General features: G+C 44.6%; 6 protein-coding genes across 9 annotated transcripts; 4 read left to right on the forward strand and 2 right to left on the reverse strand.

Annotated features, from left to right (window-relative positions):
- Nucleotides 1–23: 23 nt before the first annotated feature.
- Nucleotides 24–4,886, forward strand: Tmtc4 (Transmembrane O-mannosyltransferase targeting cadherins 4). Its single transcript, XM_018098048.3, has one exon. The coding sequence runs from the start codon at nucleotides 190–192 to the stop codon at nucleotides 2,314–2,316; it is 2,127 nt and encodes a 708-aa protein (XP_017953537.1). The 5' UTR covers nucleotides 24–189; the 3' UTR covers nucleotides 2,317–4,886.
- Nucleotides 2,934–6,307, reverse strand: Atg4b (Autophagy-related 4b). 2 transcript variants are annotated; one of them, XM_018112456.3, is made up of 6 exons: nucleotides 6,119–6,307; nucleotides 4,949–5,948; nucleotides 4,693–4,888; nucleotides 4,555–4,631; nucleotides 4,033–4,502; nucleotides 2,934–3,975 (listed from the first exon to the last, which is right to left on the reverse strand). In XM_018112456.3, the coding sequence occupies exons 2-6, from the start codon at nucleotides 5,946–5,948 to the stop codon at nucleotides 3,664–3,666; spliced, it is 2,055 nt and encodes a 684-aa protein (XP_017967945.1). In that variant the 5' UTR covers nucleotides 6,119–6,307; the 3' UTR covers nucleotides 2,934–3,663. The 2 variants fall into 2 exon arrangements, with proteins under 2 accessions (XP_017967945.1, XP_017967944.1); XM_018112455.3 differs by lacking the exon at nucleotides 6,119–6,307 and having other exon boundaries at nucleotides 4,949–6,097.
- A 332-nt stretch (nucleotides 6,308–6,639) lies between these two features.
- Nucleotides 6,640–10,076, forward strand: Hibch (3-hydroxyisobutyryl-CoA hydrolase). 2 transcript variants are annotated; one of them, XM_018112457.3, is made up of 4 exons: nucleotides 6,640–6,894; nucleotides 6,959–7,855; nucleotides 8,088–8,359; nucleotides 8,578–10,076. In XM_018112457.3, exons 1-4 carry the CDS (start codon nucleotides 6,892–6,894, stop codon nucleotides 8,582–8,584), a joined length of 1,179 nt encoding a protein of 392 aa, XP_017967946.1. In that variant the 5' UTR covers nucleotides 6,640–6,891; the 3' UTR covers nucleotides 8,585–10,076. The 2 variants fall into 2 exon arrangements, with proteins under 2 accessions (XP_017967946.1, XP_089112741.1); XM_089256615.1 differs by lacking the exon at nucleotides 6,640–6,894 and having other exon boundaries at nucleotides 7,067–7,855.
- Cog2 (conserved oligomeric Golgi complex subunit 2) lies at nucleotides 8,468–11,159 on the reverse strand. The gene is made up of 4 exons (XM_018112454.3): nucleotides 10,981–11,159; nucleotides 9,856–10,926; nucleotides 9,114–9,799; nucleotides 8,468–9,047 (listed from the first exon to the last, which is right to left on the reverse strand). Exons 1-4 carry the CDS (start codon nucleotides 11,065–11,067, stop codon nucleotides 8,762–8,764), a joined length of 2,130 nt encoding a protein of 709 aa, XP_017967943.1. The 5' UTR covers nucleotides 11,068–11,159; the 3' UTR covers nucleotides 8,468–8,761.
- A 232-nt stretch (nucleotides 11,160–11,391) lies between these two features.
- Trax (Translin associated factor X) lies at nucleotides 11,392–12,512 on the forward strand. The gene is made up of 2 exons (XM_018112462.3): nucleotides 11,392–12,194; nucleotides 12,259–12,512. The coding sequence occupies exons 1-2, from the start codon at nucleotides 11,491–11,493 to the stop codon at nucleotides 12,437–12,439; spliced, it is 885 nt and encodes a 294-aa protein (XP_017967951.1). The 5' UTR covers nucleotides 11,392–11,490; the 3' UTR covers nucleotides 12,440–12,512.
- A 283-nt stretch (nucleotides 12,513–12,795) lies between these two features.
- On the forward strand, nucleotides 12,796–14,894 carry Idh3b (isocitrate dehydrogenase [NAD] subunit beta, mitochondrial). 2 transcript variants are annotated; one of them, XM_089256616.1, is made up of 7 exons: nucleotides 12,812–12,830; nucleotides 12,892–12,982; nucleotides 13,166–13,213; nucleotides 13,281–13,373; nucleotides 13,429–13,545; nucleotides 13,602–14,183; nucleotides 14,253–14,894. In XM_089256616.1, the coding sequence occupies exons 2-7, from the start codon at nucleotides 12,941–12,943 to the stop codon at nucleotides 14,481–14,483; spliced, it is 1,113 nt and encodes a 370-aa protein (XP_089112742.1). In that variant the 5' UTR covers nucleotides 12,812–12,830; nucleotides 12,892–12,940; the 3' UTR covers nucleotides 14,484–14,894. The 2 variants fall into 2 exon arrangements, with proteins under 2 accessions (XP_017967948.1, XP_089112742.1); XM_018112459.3 differs by having other exon boundaries at nucleotides 12,796–12,982.
- Nucleotides 14,895–14,939: the final 45 nt, after the last annotated feature.

Genomic DNA, 14,939 nt, shown 5'->3' on the forward strand with positions numbered 1-14,939 from the left:
TATATGGTAAGTACTTGCACTCAACAGCTGACTCCGACGTTGACATGTGAATTGCCAAAGTCGCGCTTACGGCTGCCAGTGGGTAGACATCCCCCGCTCAGCTAGCGATGTATACAAACTGCGTGGTCAAAAGGGAAAAATTTCATTAGTTAAGAACAACAATCGTGTGCAGTGCATTTAACTGGCAACATGGCTAGCCTGGATCTGCGGCAAAGCTCAACGCTACACAGCCTGGTGTGCCAGTCGATATTGGTGCTGTTGTGTTTGGTCTGCTATGGCTACGGCGGGCTAAGCGGTGCCAAATTTGTGTTCGATGACACCGTTGCCATAGTGAAGAACAAAAATGTCAACTCGTTGCCCACCAATTGGACGGCGATCTTTAGCCACGATTTTTGGGGTGCACCGCTCCTAAGCGCGGATTCACACAAATCGTTCCGGCCGTTGACAACGCTCATGTTCCATTACGAATACGCGTTACTTGGCCTGAATGCTGCCCACATGAAGTTTCTCAATCTCGTGCTCCACTGCGTCAATACGCTGCTCATGTGGCGCCTTGTACGTTCGCTGTATGTGGAGGACATTGACATTGAACGATGGGCGACACTATCTGCGGCACTCTTTGCCGCTCATCCAGTGCACACAGAAGCCGTATCCGGCGTCGTGGGCCGAGCGGAGCTTATGTTTGGACTCATACACCTGCTTTGCCTGCTCCTAACAGTCGCCAGCGCGGACAAGCCAGGTGTGAGCAGCGTTATTCTCATTCTGTTGCTTACGGGAGTTGGCATGCTGTTCAAGGAGTCCGCCATTACAATACCGTTATCCTGCATTATGCTGGACTACTTCCAGAATGGCACCTACATGCTGCCGCTGAAGCTACAGCAGCGAGTGATCACCAGACGTCTGCGTTACCTATGCTATATATGCGGCATGCTCTCTCTGCTGCTCCTGCGCCTCTGGTGGCAAAACTTCGAGGCGCCGGAATTCAAGCCAGTGGATAATCCAATTGCACACAACGAGCAGCTGCTCACGCGAGGACTGTCGCAGCAGTACCTGTACGTGGTGAACTTCTGGCTGATGCTATGTCCGCAATGGCTGTGCTTCGACTGGGCGCTGGGCTGCATCAATCTGGTGACCAGCATTTGGGATATGCGTCTGCAGGCCGTCATTGCCTTCTACTCATTCATCATTGTTGCCCTCATGAACTTTCGACGGCTCGCAGGCCTCATGCTCGGCTTGGCATTGATGGTCATTCCATTTCTGCCCGCATCCGGAATCATTCGTGTGGGATTTGTCATTGCGGAGCGCACACTGTATGTGCCATCGATTGGCTTTTGTCTGGTGTCCGTCTACGGCTTTCTCTACTGCTATCAAAACTATGCTGGCAACAGATATTGCCGTATAGCCCTGCAGACGCTTCTTATGCTGCTCTTTGCCGTGTTTATGCTGCGCACTCGTCAACGTGCAGCCGAGTGGTTAAACGAGGAGCAGCTGTTCAGCTCGGCGCTGCAGGTGTGCCCCAACAATGCCAAGGTGCACTATAACATAGCACGGCTAGCCACGGACAATGGCAACAGCAGCCGTGCCTTCCATCACTATCTGAAGGCTGTCCAGCTCTATCCGGAGTACGAGTCGGCGCTGATGAATCTGGGCAATCTCTATCGGGAGTATGGGCAGTTGGAGACAGCTGAGAAGTACATACGTGCTGCCTTGGCTGCCTATCCCGCCTTTCCCGTGGCCTGGATGAATCTGGGCATCGTGCAGTCGGCGCAAAAGAAATACGACCAAGCGCTGGATAGCTATAGACAGGCCCTCAAATATCGCTCCGACTATGCCGTCTGCTACTACAACATGGGCAATCTATTTCTGGAGCAGCATCAATACGGCGAGGCACTGCATCATTGGCAGCACGCCGTTGCCATCAATCCGCGACAGCCCAAAGCTTGGGCCAATATTTTAACCATGTTGGATAACCGCGGCATGTACGAAGATGCGCTACGAATCTCCGCCCAGGCTCTGACCCAGCTGCCCAATGAGCCGAGCATTCTGTTTATACGGGCGAATGTTCTCGGCAAGCTGAAGCACTATCTGGAGGCGGAGGCTCTATACAAACAGGTCATTGAGTTGGAGCCACGGAACATGCTGTATCATACGAATCTCGGCGTGCTCTATCATCGCTGGGACAAGCTGGAGGAAGCCATCGAGTGCTATCAGACTGCCATTAGTATTAATTCCTCTCGGGCGACAACAGCGCGAGATAATCTCGGCAAACTCTTGAGGCGCTTGAATCGCGAATCGCCTAAGGAATCGCAGCAATAAGGGCTCTTCCAAAGGGAATCCCTTCTCTAAGTTAAAGACATCTGGTCATAGCCGTAAGTTGCATCCATCTTCAAAGCAATCCAATATCAATATAAGGGAAGGGAACTCTTTTGAAGTTTTTTAAAAGCAATTTTATGACTTTTATAGATATTTATATTTTTACAAATTTTTGTTCGACGATCTTTCTGGGGCATATACATACATATATCTTTTATAAGGAATCTCTTATTTAATTACTGATATTATTTTTACCGTCAGTAACAAATTTACAAATCAACCACAAAGAAGAATGAATGTCTCAAAATTATCTATATATCTATGTCCAATAATATGTTTCCATAATCTCAGTTTCTCTTTATCAACGAATGTGTCACACAGCTGAATTCCATCAAGCGCGTAAACCCCCTGAATAGATCGGTAATATTTTTTTTAATGAACTACTCATTCATGTTTTTCTGATGTGCTGTTCACGCTGCCTGCCTTATCAACACTATCTATGTCTCTGACAAGTCATCCATATCATATCTTCGAACTAACACCTGGAGAACTTGAATGTTCCACTCCGACTATGAAACTAGATTAAGCTGATATTTATAATATTTAAATTAAATATTAAGTTATTTATATGTATTTACTATTAGATTTATTTATTTATTCGCAAGGGTATTTACAATTAATGTTTATAACTAAATAATGAAGGAACCACTAGGAGACAAAACATAATTTAATTACAATCTAAGACATGGGACTACAAATAAAATACTTTCGAGAGCAGCGAAACACTTGTTACACTGTTGATTAATTACGCTTCAATTCCACACAGTATTCGCATCACAAAATAATAATACCGAGAATTACATAAACTATTTATACAAATATAGGAAATAATAATATAAATAGCAATAATCAGAGTGAAGCATAAAACTTGTTGAGGATATACAAAAAATGAAATCAATTGGAGCAAAGGTTGCAAATTGAAAATAATCACAATGAATAAAATATAATAGGCAAATGTGCAATTTATAAATATATATACATGTATATATGTGTGTGTGTATGGGAGTGTCTGTATATTAACAAAGTCTTTAATGTTGAGATGCACGTCGGTTTTACTTAGTTTTGGGCAAGCTAGCGAGCGAGCAACGGCGACACGATCTACCTAACAATAAGCGAAAAATTATAATAGCTAATCATAATCAGAATAATAATAAAGCAATCAAAAGAATATAACACAGTTCACACAGTTACCGAGGCTGCGCTTCAGGGTAACAGGGGAAGATATAGAGAGGGCATCCAAGACTTATTGCTATGTGTATATAAATAGTATATGTGGATCAAATGGCTGGCTTAAAGCAGCACAAACTCCTCGCTTTCACTATCATCCGGATCCTGTTCGTAGCCATGCAACTGCTGCGGAGCAATGCCCTCCAGTTCTTGGGTTAAGGCAGCCACCTGCGATATGAGTGGCTTGTAGAGCGAGTCGCTCATCTCATCGCGCGCATGGTCTAGGCAGCGACCACGCGAGAAAGTGAACAGCGGATAATTCATCTCGGGCGGGTCCACTTGAGGCGGGTGCTGGGCTGAAGATTGGGATTGGGCTGCTGGTGCCGTTGATTTGTCCTGGGTAACGCCAGAAGCGCAACGCATGGGATGCAAATACTGTCAAATAAATGGAAGGATTATATATTGCCCTCAATTAATGTCAACTCCATTCACCAATTGCACGCTCTCCACAAAGCTATCGAAATCAGTTTTGGTAGGGCAATAGAAACCAATGCAGCAGCTTGGGTCCATCTTGCTGGACTTCAGCTTTCGTGGCGATTTACAGTGAAACGAGTGCATGGGAAAAGTCTCTTGATTAACATCCACCATCTCCTGGCAGTAGTGCGGATCCAGATGTATCAATTTGTCCTCCTGGAAGCCCACAAAGTAGAGCGAATGCTTGGGCTTGCCGCCAATGATGCCCAGGCAGTATTCCGTGCTGAGCAAGAGCTTCAGGCAGTGCGCATAAACGGGATTCAGTTTGTCAGTGCCCAGACGTAGTGGTATCAGGACAATCAAAGATTTCCAATGCTGGTCAGGCTTGGGCGCATCGCTAGTCGAGCGTTTCGCTTGCTGCCAAGGCACATGAGGCTTGGGAGCCGGCTCCGGTATGCTGCACAGCTCCTCAACATCTTGAATGTAAACTATAAACACAGCAATTAATAATGGGTGCGGAGTATATAGAGTACAGCTTACTAGTGCAATCTTTGGCCACGTAGACACTTATATTGTCAAAGTCGGCATTTTCTCGAGCGGCATGCTCTAAGGCGTGTCTGGATAATTAATGGAATATATTATTAATGAAACCTCTTACAACTCAGATCTGCGACTCACTTTAATAAATAGGAGACCGAGGCGGGGCCATACCAATCGCCTGGCTTCTTGCCCAGCTGCTCGCCGAGGCGCACCAGCGCATGGATGGAAAAGGGACTGTTTTTTGAGGAGCTGTCGCCAAACCACTTGATTATCTTTTTATGCATATTATCCTCGTATGTGGAATGCAGCTGCGTATCCGCATCGTAGCGCCAGCCTGTCGGAAAACAAAGTACACAATTAACAGTGTTTACTGTAGCAACAGACTCACACTTACTGCGACCCAAAAAGTGACAGATGAGACCCTGAGCCAACAACATTTGGCCACTCCGCAGCATACAGCCCCAGCCGCAGTCTGAGGTGTAATTGGAGCCATTCATAGTGGGGAATTCACGGCGATAGGTCATCCAGATGCGGCTGTGGAAATCACGACGAAAACCCTCAATACCCTCCTCCCACGGACTTTCGGCCAGTTGATTTTCAGCCGCATCCATGCCCAGCTCTTGGGGCACAACAATTTCATTTATTTGTTGCGGATTTATGGAGGAATAAATGGAGGACGACGGAGTAGAGGTTGTTGCTTGGATGCTATCAAACGCCGATGTGGCATTATCTGGCGTGGTATCAGCACCGCTATTAATCTCTGTTGTGGAGTTCTCCATGCTAACAGGAGGTGTGTAGCGTCGATGATAGCAACGCCCAAGTAGCCAGACGGGCTGCTCCTTCGAGAAACTCGTTTGTCGCATTTTTCCCGTCCAGCCATATTTGACATTATGCCACATGGCCACCAGCTTGGATTCCATGCCCTTGGTCGGTGTGCGATTTGCCGCCAGATCGGGATCATCGCTATGCAGTTCCACGTGACCAGCGCTGTGGTTGTTGCTATTACTGTTATTGTTGCTGTTGGTATTGGTATTGCTGCTGCTATTGCCGCCATAAAGCTGAGTAAACGCATTCATGAAACGTGATGACGTCGATATTTTGCGCTGTGGAGTCGCTGTCGTAGCATTTTCCAGTTTTGGGTTGAGGTTTGCACTTGTTGCAGGTGTCGTTCCCATTGCCGTTGCTGACACAGCAGTCGCTCTCGGAGCAACTAATGCCCTGTGGTGTATTGTTTGTATGGGCGCTGCTTGCTCCTCCTCGATGGCGCCATCCTGAACGTCGCCATCGACAAGGGAGGCAGCCGTGCCAGCGGCACCACCGCCAACCTCGGCGCTGTTTTCGTAGATTACCAGCTTGTCGTCGGTCAACTGTGAGAGTAGTGCATCATAGTTCATCTGTTTGGATTTGGAAACGGATGAGCGACGGCGCTTTGTACGTATTTTCGACAATTTAAAGAACGATGGCATCGCACAGACAATTCAATGTGAGCCACTCGCTGGCTCTTACCCCACTGAATCATAGGCATTCTGCTGCCTTGTGGTGCTGATTACCGATATTTACTCACCGTTTATTTGTTTAAATATGAGAATGATAAAGTTAAGCTTTAGTTTTCTTCGTGCTTGTTCTCGTATTAATAGGTTTACACGCACGCCAAACGCGATAAGCTTTTGTTTACGTTGATATTATGCACACCAAATCACAATTTATAGAATGCAAGCTGATTACGTTTTATCAGTTCTCGATTTTATAGATTATGTATGCAAAAGCAGATAATGAATTTTCGAATATCATTTCAATATGGATTTAACGATATAAACGAATGTAAAATATATTGATAATTACACTATAATCAATATTATATATGCATAAAAAGACTTTAATTTATGTAAGAAATTTAAGAAATTCAGTGTTAAATTTAACTTTATATTTTCTCATATTTGCATCACAAACGATCTTTAATATGCATAGAACAAACATTACGTTAACAATTTCAACAATCTAAATCATGGCATAAACGTTTTATATGCGATTTGCATTGTTCCGTTTAGCCACAGAGTTGCCACCCTGCATTCGGGTGCTGCAACTCTACTTATTGTTACTATTCTATTTAATGCTGCAACTAGTATCAATACAGCGCAATTGTAATTATTCTGTGGTTGAATAATCACGGATCGCAATCCTCTTTAAATTGAATTAAAATACGCAAAAGTTCACAGTAATCGTATTCTAAACGTTTATCGCTGCGTACGGCAACACCGTAAGATTCTGTTTGTTATTGCGCAACTCGTTGTGCGGAGGGGCAAAATAAAAATAAATTAAAGTGAAACTAATTTCAAAATGGTAAATAATGCAAATGAACACATAATAAAATTTCTAATGAGATTCTAACCAAAACGCGCCACAGCAAAATCCAATTCAAAGGTTAGCCTACACTCTTGGTCATCGTACCTACACCCGATTGCCATTGCTGTGCGCCGCCGGTGCGAGATTAACAGAAACAACAACAATTAACATGCCGATGGCAAACTCCACGCGCCTCTCCTCGTCCTCCGTGCTGGCCACGGAGTCATCTAACAAGGGCATGATTATCATAAACAGGCCCAAAGCACTAAATGCCATCAATTTAGAGATGGTGCGCAAGATCTACAAACATTTGAAAAAATGTGAAAAATCCAAATCCCTGATGATCATCAAGGGCACCGGGGAGAAGGCGTTTTGTGCGGGTGGCGATGTGCGCGCTCTGGTCGATGCAGGACCCACGGACGAGTCGAAGAGCTTCTTCCGCGAGGAGTACACAACGAATGCGCTGATCGGCAACTACAAGATACCCTACATTGCCATTATCGATGGCATTACAATGGGCGGTGGAGTGGGTCTCAGTGTCCATGGTAAATATCGTGTGGCCACCGATCGCACGCTGTTTGCAATGCCCGAAACGGCCATTGGGCTCTTTCCCGATGTGGGCGGTTCATATTTCCTGCCACGTCTGCAAGGCAAGCTAGGTATCTACTTGGGACTGACTGGTCATAGGTTACGCGGCGGCGATGTCTACTATGCTGGCATTGCTACCCACTACTGCGAGAGCAGTAAAGTGCCAGAATTGGAAACTGCGTTGCTCAACTGCCCAGATGCCGATGATGTGCCTGAGATTTTGGAAAAGTTCCATTCGAAACCGGAGAAGCCGTTCTCATTGACGCCCGTGCTGGAGCAGATCAACAAGCACTTCTCAGCCGGCTCCGTGGAGGAAATACTGGAGAGCTTGCGAACCGATGACAGTGATTGGGCAAAGAAACAGCTGGAGGTCAGTGTTTAGTACATAAATAGGTGATAAGAGTCGTGCGATCCAGCTGCTAATTGACGTATGCTACGCATAAATATTTAGACAGTATTATATAACAAACAAATATTATATGTATATAAAGAGAAAAACAAATTCAATTAACGCCTCGTGGCGCATGCCACGTTTCGCATATTAACTTAACAAGCGATGCTAAAAGCTAATTGAATCCATTTATTTATATATTTATTTATAGATCCTTAGCAAAGTCTCTCCCACCTCGCTGAAGGTAACATTCCGTCAGTTGGAGCTAGGAGCCCAGCTATCGCTGGCCCAGTGCCTGATCATGGAATATCGGCTGGCCGTGCGCCACCTGGAGCCACGCGCCGACTTCAAGGAGGGTGTGCGCGCCCTGCTCATCGACAAGGATCAGAAGCCCAAATGGCAACCAGCCACCTTGTCCGAGGTCACCGAAGAGCATTTGGACTGGTTCTTCAAGAAGTTGCCCGACACGGAGGAACTCAAACTGTAATTAAGCTGTTGCTGCTTGCTTAGAATTTTACTAGCACGCAATTTCTGCTTGAGTTATCCTAATGTCTTCCTCTCTGTGCACTCTGCCCCGCATTCTACAATAGCTAATGCATAAACAAATTCAGTTTATTATACAGTTTAGCATGCATTTTACATTGATTTGCATGAGAAATCTTTGATAGATGTGTAATCTCTTTTATCTCTATTCCAAACAGCGACTAAATCAAGGCCAACAGACAACAGTTTACGTGAAATTTGATGCATTTATATACGATATACAAATAATTTAACTATATACAAATCTTGTGCCTAAAGAAAAACTAGCAATCGGTTAACAGTAAATAAATTGAAGCATGTAAATATTTTCAAATATAATTTTGTTTGATTTGCCTTCCTCCATTAAGAACTCTCCTTCGACTTGATGCTCTCCTCCACCATGTTGGAGAGCTCCAAGAGTTTGTCAATTTGTTTGGGTTTAAAGTTTAGTTTGCCCAGTTCCAGAGTCCAGGCGGCTACATCGACGCGCAGCTGCAGTCGTATCTTATCGTCATCCGATACGGCAGTGGATGCACTTCCACTGCCCTGTGAATTGGATGCACCGCCGCTCTTGAGATTACGTAGGCGACGCAATGATTCTTCCGTTTTCTGCACAGATGTCAGCACCTCACTAACCACATTGTAGTAGCTACGGGGGGTTAAGAGAAGTATTGATATAATAGATATAAATTTGTGTTTACTTTTCTTTACTTACGCCTTGGTTATGTTGCTGCACACCTCGACCAGTATCTGCTCCACCACTAGTGCGCCCAGCTGTTTCTCGTGCTGAGCCGCAAATGCTTTGAGCGGACGCAGCATTTGCTCCACGTAGCTGGAGCAACGAGTCGGCACCTCGCGGTTCGTCTTGCGGTACAAGCGCGGCAGATCGTTGACTTGTCGCACGTTGTCTGCTCCGCATTCGGTGATTAGCAGCTGTTTCAATGTGTCCTGTATATTGGTGAGGTGCATGCCCAGTGTGTCAATCAAGTCGGCTATGGACTTGCCCAAGACATTGTTGAACAATGCTAGATTCTTGGTCTTAGGCGCCGACTTCATGATTAGCTGCTGCAACTGAGGCAAATATGATTCCAATTGGCGTGTGTCCGTGTATAAAGCAATTAGCAATTGATTCCGTGTGTATGGCTTCGAGTAGCTACTGCTCTTGGCCTCCTTGATAACATCTCGGATCCAGCGCGAGAGACGCAACACTACCTGAACATTGAGCTTGTAGAATTTGGCAAATACCTCCGACAAATAAACGCCCTCGGACCAGCAGCGAGTCAATGCTTCTTTGGCAGCATTGAAGGGCATTAGATGATAGGCACCTCCCTCTGGATGGGCTTGCAGCGAGTCATCTTTGAGCAGCGGCTCCAACTGTGCCTCGAATTTTCCGGCGATTTCCTGCAATTTAAAGGCCAGACTATGAATATAATTCTCAACCAAGATTCGCAACTCACCTGAAAGCATATTTGAAAGTAGACGGGTAGATTCCAGCGTGCCTCGAAGCTTTTGGTTTGATTGTGATGGCGAAAGGAGGAGACTACCTTTTCGCCGCGGCTCGTCAGCAACTCCTCAATCTTGGCCAGAAAATCGCGTGTGCATTTGTATTTCACATAGAACACCTCCGAGTTGCCTGGTGCAAATATCGAATTCATGTGCAGCTCCAGGCGCATCTCAACATCAGCCCAAAAGCTATTGACCACAAAATTGAAGCCGTTTAACTTATCCGAGTAGAGCGTTAGACGCAACAGATCCGCCATGTGCAGCGATATAAAATTCAATACTTTGCTGTAAATGCCAGCCAATCCCTGTGGCGAGTTCTGCAGCTGCTGCTCGCCAATGATGGCGCTCATATAGGGAGCAACGATATCTTCGCGAAAAGCGCGCTCTGCTCGGTCACATGCATCGAGTGTGATGTAGATGCGCAGACAGCGCTCCAAGTGCTCGGAGGCACCGCTCTTGGCCTGCTGCAGTGAGGTGTACAGGAAACGACGTAATTCCTGATGTACTTGCTCCTCTAGTTGCTGAATTCTGGATCTGTGTAAATTGCTCAGCAGAGTGTCGCAGTGTTTCTCATGGAACCGCAATTGTATCAGGTCAAGTGCAGCACGCTCCAAGTCAACAGCCTGGGCGGGCTCGTCTTCGCTCAACTTATTCGCAATCAGCTCCTGTAACTTTTCCATGATCTCGTATACTTTCTTAAGGCTTTGCAAACTGCGTTGATATTCCCGCAATTTACGCTTCTCCTCGAGCTGGTTGCGCAGCTCAACCACATTTTCCTCAATTAAACTGTGTATGCCCTCGATTTCTGTTCGAAATTGCTCCAAAGGGCGTTGTATAGTGTCGATGGTTTGGTCCAGACCCACCAAGTTGGCACTCAAATTAACGAAATCCGCATAGTCCTCATTGATGAGATCTATCATAGCGGCACGTAGACCCTTCAGATATAGGCCCAAGTTGTCGCGCAACTGCTCCAGGCTAGGCGCGTTGCGATTCTTGTGTAGAAACTCATCAACGGAGAAATTTTCCTTTAAAACGAAAGGCGTTGAAGGACCACTTTAAAAATTATTCTGAATACGAACCTTCATGAACTCATTTTTGTCAAAGCAAAGCTTTTCAGCAGTGCTTGTACCACCGGCCACTGATGGCCTTCTTGCTGGCTCATGCATAGTCGGTTAAAACTTTTGTATTAGAATCAAAGCAATTTTAAAACAATTGCCACGAACGAAAATCAGCAGCTGACAACTACATCTGACTTGACAGTCGATAAACGCAATGCGATTAATTTTAAGGGCTGTCACATTTACAAATGTACCAAAATCAGGTAGTTCGAACTGGGAAAGGCAGTGTTTACAGACTTATGAAGATATTGGTACTTTTAAGGCTAACTAAACCTAACACGGCTGTTTGCATATTTGTTTTATTTTTAAATACAACACGCGACAATAAACGCCCAATAAATTGTTGGTACATTTCAGATGGTACATAATAAATAGCAGCTCAGTTTAAAAACAATCAAGTGGCAACGCTAGACTGCGTATCGACGCATCATTTTTCTGCCGGCTTTATTTACAAATAAACAAATTGCAAACATGCCGAAAAATCCAGGCTATCGTAACAATAATAATGGACCGCGCAAACGTCAAGCACAGCTGGATGAGCAGAATCCCGTTGTGCAAGCGTTTCGCAGTTATGCGAGTGAATTGGACGCCAAACACGATCGCCATGAGCGAATTCTAAAACTAAGCCGCGACATTACAATCGAATCGAAGCGCATTATATTTTTCTTGCATTCGATTGATTCGCGCAAGCAGAATAAGGCCAAAGTGCTCGAAGAAGCGCAACAACGTTTGAAGAAGCTGATTGAGGTGAATTTCCGAGCCATTGCCTTGGAGCTGCGTAATCAGGATGTTTATCAATTTCGTGCCGCATACTCGCCCGGCTTGCAGGAGTTCATTGAAGCGTATACCTATATGGAGTACTTGTCCAACGAGGACAACGGCGAGAACTCAAAGTCGATATCAGACTGGGCGGCCTTGCAGTCAATTATGCAATATGAAGTCGAGGCTGAGAAGGAGAAGCCCGTGCAAGACGTGGGAGATTCGCCAATGGCCGGTGAAGAGACAACAGTCAAAGCTGTGGAAAAATTTCAGTTTTTCGTTGATCCCACTGAGTACATTTTGGGCGTTTCAGATTTAACTGGCGAGTTGATGCGTCGTTGCATCAATTCACTGGGCAGCGGGGATACGGACACCTGCATGGAGACCTGCAAGGCACTGCAGCAGTTTTACACAGGGTGCGTTAACCACAGGGTGCACCTTCCTAATGAAAACTAATATCTGTTTTTTTGTCACTTGCAGGTATATCAGTTTGAACTGTCAGCGTGCCCGGGAATTATGGCGCAAAATAACGACAATGCGGCAGAGCATGCTGAAGGCCGAAAATGTGTGCTATAATGTGAAAGTGCGCGGCGGTGAGGCAGCCAAGTGCGCCAGCTTTGATCAAAAGCCAGCAGAAGAAGCCGATGAAGGTTTCTTTTAAATAGATAAATAGATTCATCAAAACATTCGCAGCTTATAAGCAAAATATATGTAATCATTCATTTGAAAATATATAGCAAATATATTTGCAGAAAAACGTTTAAATGTAAAGTACGTTAGTGATCGGACTATCGAGAGATTGAGCGAATGTGCTTATCTCAAAATCTTATCGATAGCAATTGATATCCGTTATTTCATTCTATAGTTAATTTATTTATTGTCCACAAACTGCAATAGATTAGTTGGGAAAGAATTATACGCGGACTTTTAAACTACTTAATGTACGTAATTTGCAACCATAGAAAAAATTCTAAAAATAATTTCTGGATATTTATCGTAATTGACAACATGTGATTTTCGATACTTTAATAGCATCCCTAGTCAGCTGTTAAGTTGGTTTCCAATCAAAAATTTCGCAAAGTAAAATTATTAATTTTAACATTCTACATTTAGGTCCACTTGTTTATCTATAATAAACAGAATTTTTTAACGAACGATCAGGATGTCGATACTGGCTAAAACCTTGGGACGCACTTTCTTTCAGGTAATCATCAAAGAGAGGTTGCCAAGTGCTTACATAAACACTTGCCAAGTTCTTTGCAGCAGCCGTTGCTTAGGCACTTGGAGCCAAGTCAAGTGCTGATGCCAATTCTTTTTTGAGGTTAACATCCTCACATCCTTCTTAACATAATGACTAACTATTATAATATACTTGTATTATTTATAGGCAGCCGCAGTACGTGCACTACATGTGTCAGCGGCGGTTAGTGGTGCGGTGTGTATTCAAATATAAAATTAATTTTACCTTAGAGAATCATGTGTAATAATTATGATTTTAATAGGAGACCTATAGTGCAAATAGAACCACTTGCACTCTAGTGCCCGGCGATGGTGTCGGACCCGAATTGGTCTACTCACTGCAAGAGGTTTTCAAGGTAAGGTAAAATTCCCCATTAGCCGAAAGCAAAAATAACGTTTGATTACGCACAGGCAGCAAATGTGCCAGTTGACTTTGAGGCGTTCTTTTTATCGGAAATCAATCCTGTGCTAAGCGCCAAACTTGAAGATGTTGTCGCCTCCATTCGCAAAAATAAAGTTTGCATTAAGGTCAGTAACGAACTGCTTTATAGAGATAGATTCTAATGTCTTAAATGTGTATATAGGGTATTTTGGCTACACCCGACTACAGCAATGAGGGTGAACTGCAGACGCTTAACATGAAACTGCGCACAGAGCTTGACTTATATGCGAATGTGGTGCACGTTCGCAGTTTGCCTGGTGTTAAGACACGCCATGACAACATCGATACGGTCATCATCCGTGAACAGACGGAAGGCGAGTACTCTGCCCTGGAGCACGAGTCGGTGCCCGGCATCGTGGAGTGCCTGAAAATTGTGACTGCCAAGAAGTCGATGCGTATTGCAAAGTTTGCCTTCGATTATGCCACCAAGAATAACCGCAAGAAGGTAACAGCCGTGCACAAGGCCAACATCATGAAGCTGGGCGATGGTCTCTTCTTGAAGTCATGCGAGAAAGTCTCAAAGCTTTATCCACGTATCGAGCTCGATAAAATGATTGTGGACAATACGACCATGCAAATGGTGTCCAATCCCAATCAGTTCGATGTGATGGTCACTCCGAATCTGTATGGTGCCATTGTCGACAACTTGGCCTCTGGCTTGGTCGGCGGCGCTGGTGTTGTTGCTGGTGCCTCATACTCGGCTGATGCAGTGGTCTTTGAGCCGGTAAGCATATGCTTAACATGCAAAGTAATTCCACAGCACTTCAACTATAATTTTTTGCTGCTTTTACAGGGTGCACGCCATATCTTCGCTCAGGCTGTGGGCAAGAATGTTGCGAATCCAACGGCAATGCTAATGTGCGGCACAAAAATGTTGCGTCACATCAATTTGCCAACCTATAGCGAGGTCATACAGAATGCCATTAACCAGGTGCTCAAGGACGGCAAGATACGCACCAAGGATTTGGGTGGACAATCCACCACTCAGGACTTTACGCGCGCTATTATTGCCAATCTGCACTAGATCGTTCACAGCTCGTCAATTTGCCACAACAGTTGGCTGTGGCTGCCCCAACCAAGGATTGTACGCATGCATAGACACCAAACTCTTCAGTTATTGCCTAAATTATTAGAATGTTAAACATTATTTCTGATATTTAGTTAATTTTTCAGTATGATTTTCTCCTCTGCTTCCCTCCATAATTCAATTGATGCTTTGAGTATTATTTCTGGCGAATATTTATGTTTAGAGCAATTACCTCGCCCAACCGCCCAACCCCTGCCCCCCGTATTCATTTACCCCAAACCTTTTTAGTTTTACAAATTGGCCGTATTGTTTATTATTTTGTGATTATGTATTATACAACAAAAAATCCAAACCGGATTCGAATGTTTGCAAGCAGCATTAAGTTTATGACAAGCAAATGCAAATTTCTGAATCGAAAACTAAATCAAATTGAAGCGAGAGCAATGATGCAGA

The sequence above is a fragment of the Drosophila navojoa genome, chromosome 2 (assembly GCF_054131105.1).
Source record: "Drosophila navojoa isolate 15081-1374.11 chromosome 2, UAZ_NAV_1.0, whole genome shotgun sequence".
Taxonomy (NCBI): Eukaryota; Metazoa; Arthropoda; class Insecta; order Diptera; family Drosophilidae; genus Drosophila; species Drosophila navojoa.

What these genes read in the sequence shown, in the direction of transcription:
- Tmtc4 (XM_018098048.3), top strand. Translation starts at nt 190, where the DNA reads ATGGCTAGCCTGGATCTGCGGCAAAGCTCAACGCTACACAGCCTGGTG.
- Atg4b (XM_018112455.3), bottom strand. Translation starts at nt 6,020, where the DNA reads ATGCCATCGTTCTTTAAATTGTCGAAAATACGTACAAAGCGCCGTCGC. An exon ending in CGTGGCCAAAGATTGCACTA is followed by an intron (nt 4,503 to 4,554) that starts GTAAGCTGTACT and finishes CTGTGTTTATAG; the next exon opens with TTTACATTCAAGATGTTGAG. An exon ending in TTGTGGAGAGCGTGCAATTG is followed by an intron (nt 3,976 to 4,032) that starts GTGAATGGAGTT and finishes TTTATTTGACAG; the next exon opens with TATTTGCATCCCATGCGTTG.
- Hibch (XM_018112457.3), top strand. An exon ending in GGGCAAAGAAACAGCTGGAG is followed by an intron (nt 7,856 to 8,087) that starts GTCAGTGTTTAG and finishes ATTTATTTATAG; the next exon opens with ATCCTTAGCAAAGTCTCTCC.
- Cog2 (XM_018112454.3), bottom strand. Translation starts at nt 11,067, where the DNA reads ATGCATGAGCCAGCAAGAAGGCCATCAGTGGCCGGTGGTACAAGCACT. An exon ending in ACAAAAATGAGTTCATGAAG is followed by an intron (nt 10,927 to 10,980) that starts GTTCGTATTCAG and finishes TTCGTTTTAAAG; the next exon opens with GAAAATTTCTCCGTTGATGA. An exon ending in ACTTTCAAATATGCTTTCAG is followed by an intron (nt 9,800 to 9,855) that starts GTGAGTTGCGAA and finishes TTTAAATTGCAG; the next exon opens with GAAATCGCCGGAAAATTCGA.
- Trax (XM_018112462.3), top strand. Translation starts at nt 11,491, where the DNA reads ATGCCGAAAAATCCAGGCTATCGTAACAATAATAATGGACCGCGCAAA. An exon ending in CTGCAGCAGTTTTACACAGG is followed by an intron (nt 12,195 to 12,258) that starts GTGCGTTAACCA and finishes TGTCACTTGCAG; the next exon opens with GTATATCAGTTTGAACTGTC.
- Idh3b (XM_018112459.3), top strand. Translation starts at nt 12,941, where the DNA reads ATGTCGATACTGGCTAAAACCTTGGGACGCACTTTCTTTCAG. An exon ending in CACTGCAAGAGGTTTTCAAG is followed by an intron (nt 13,374 to 13,428) that starts GTAAGGTAAAAT and finishes GATTACGCACAG; the next exon opens with GCAGCAAATGTGCCAGTTGA. An exon ending in AAAATAAAGTTTGCATTAAG is followed by an intron (nt 13,546 to 13,601) that starts GTCAGTAACGAA and finishes ATGTGTATATAG; the next exon opens with GGTATTTTGGCTACACCCGA.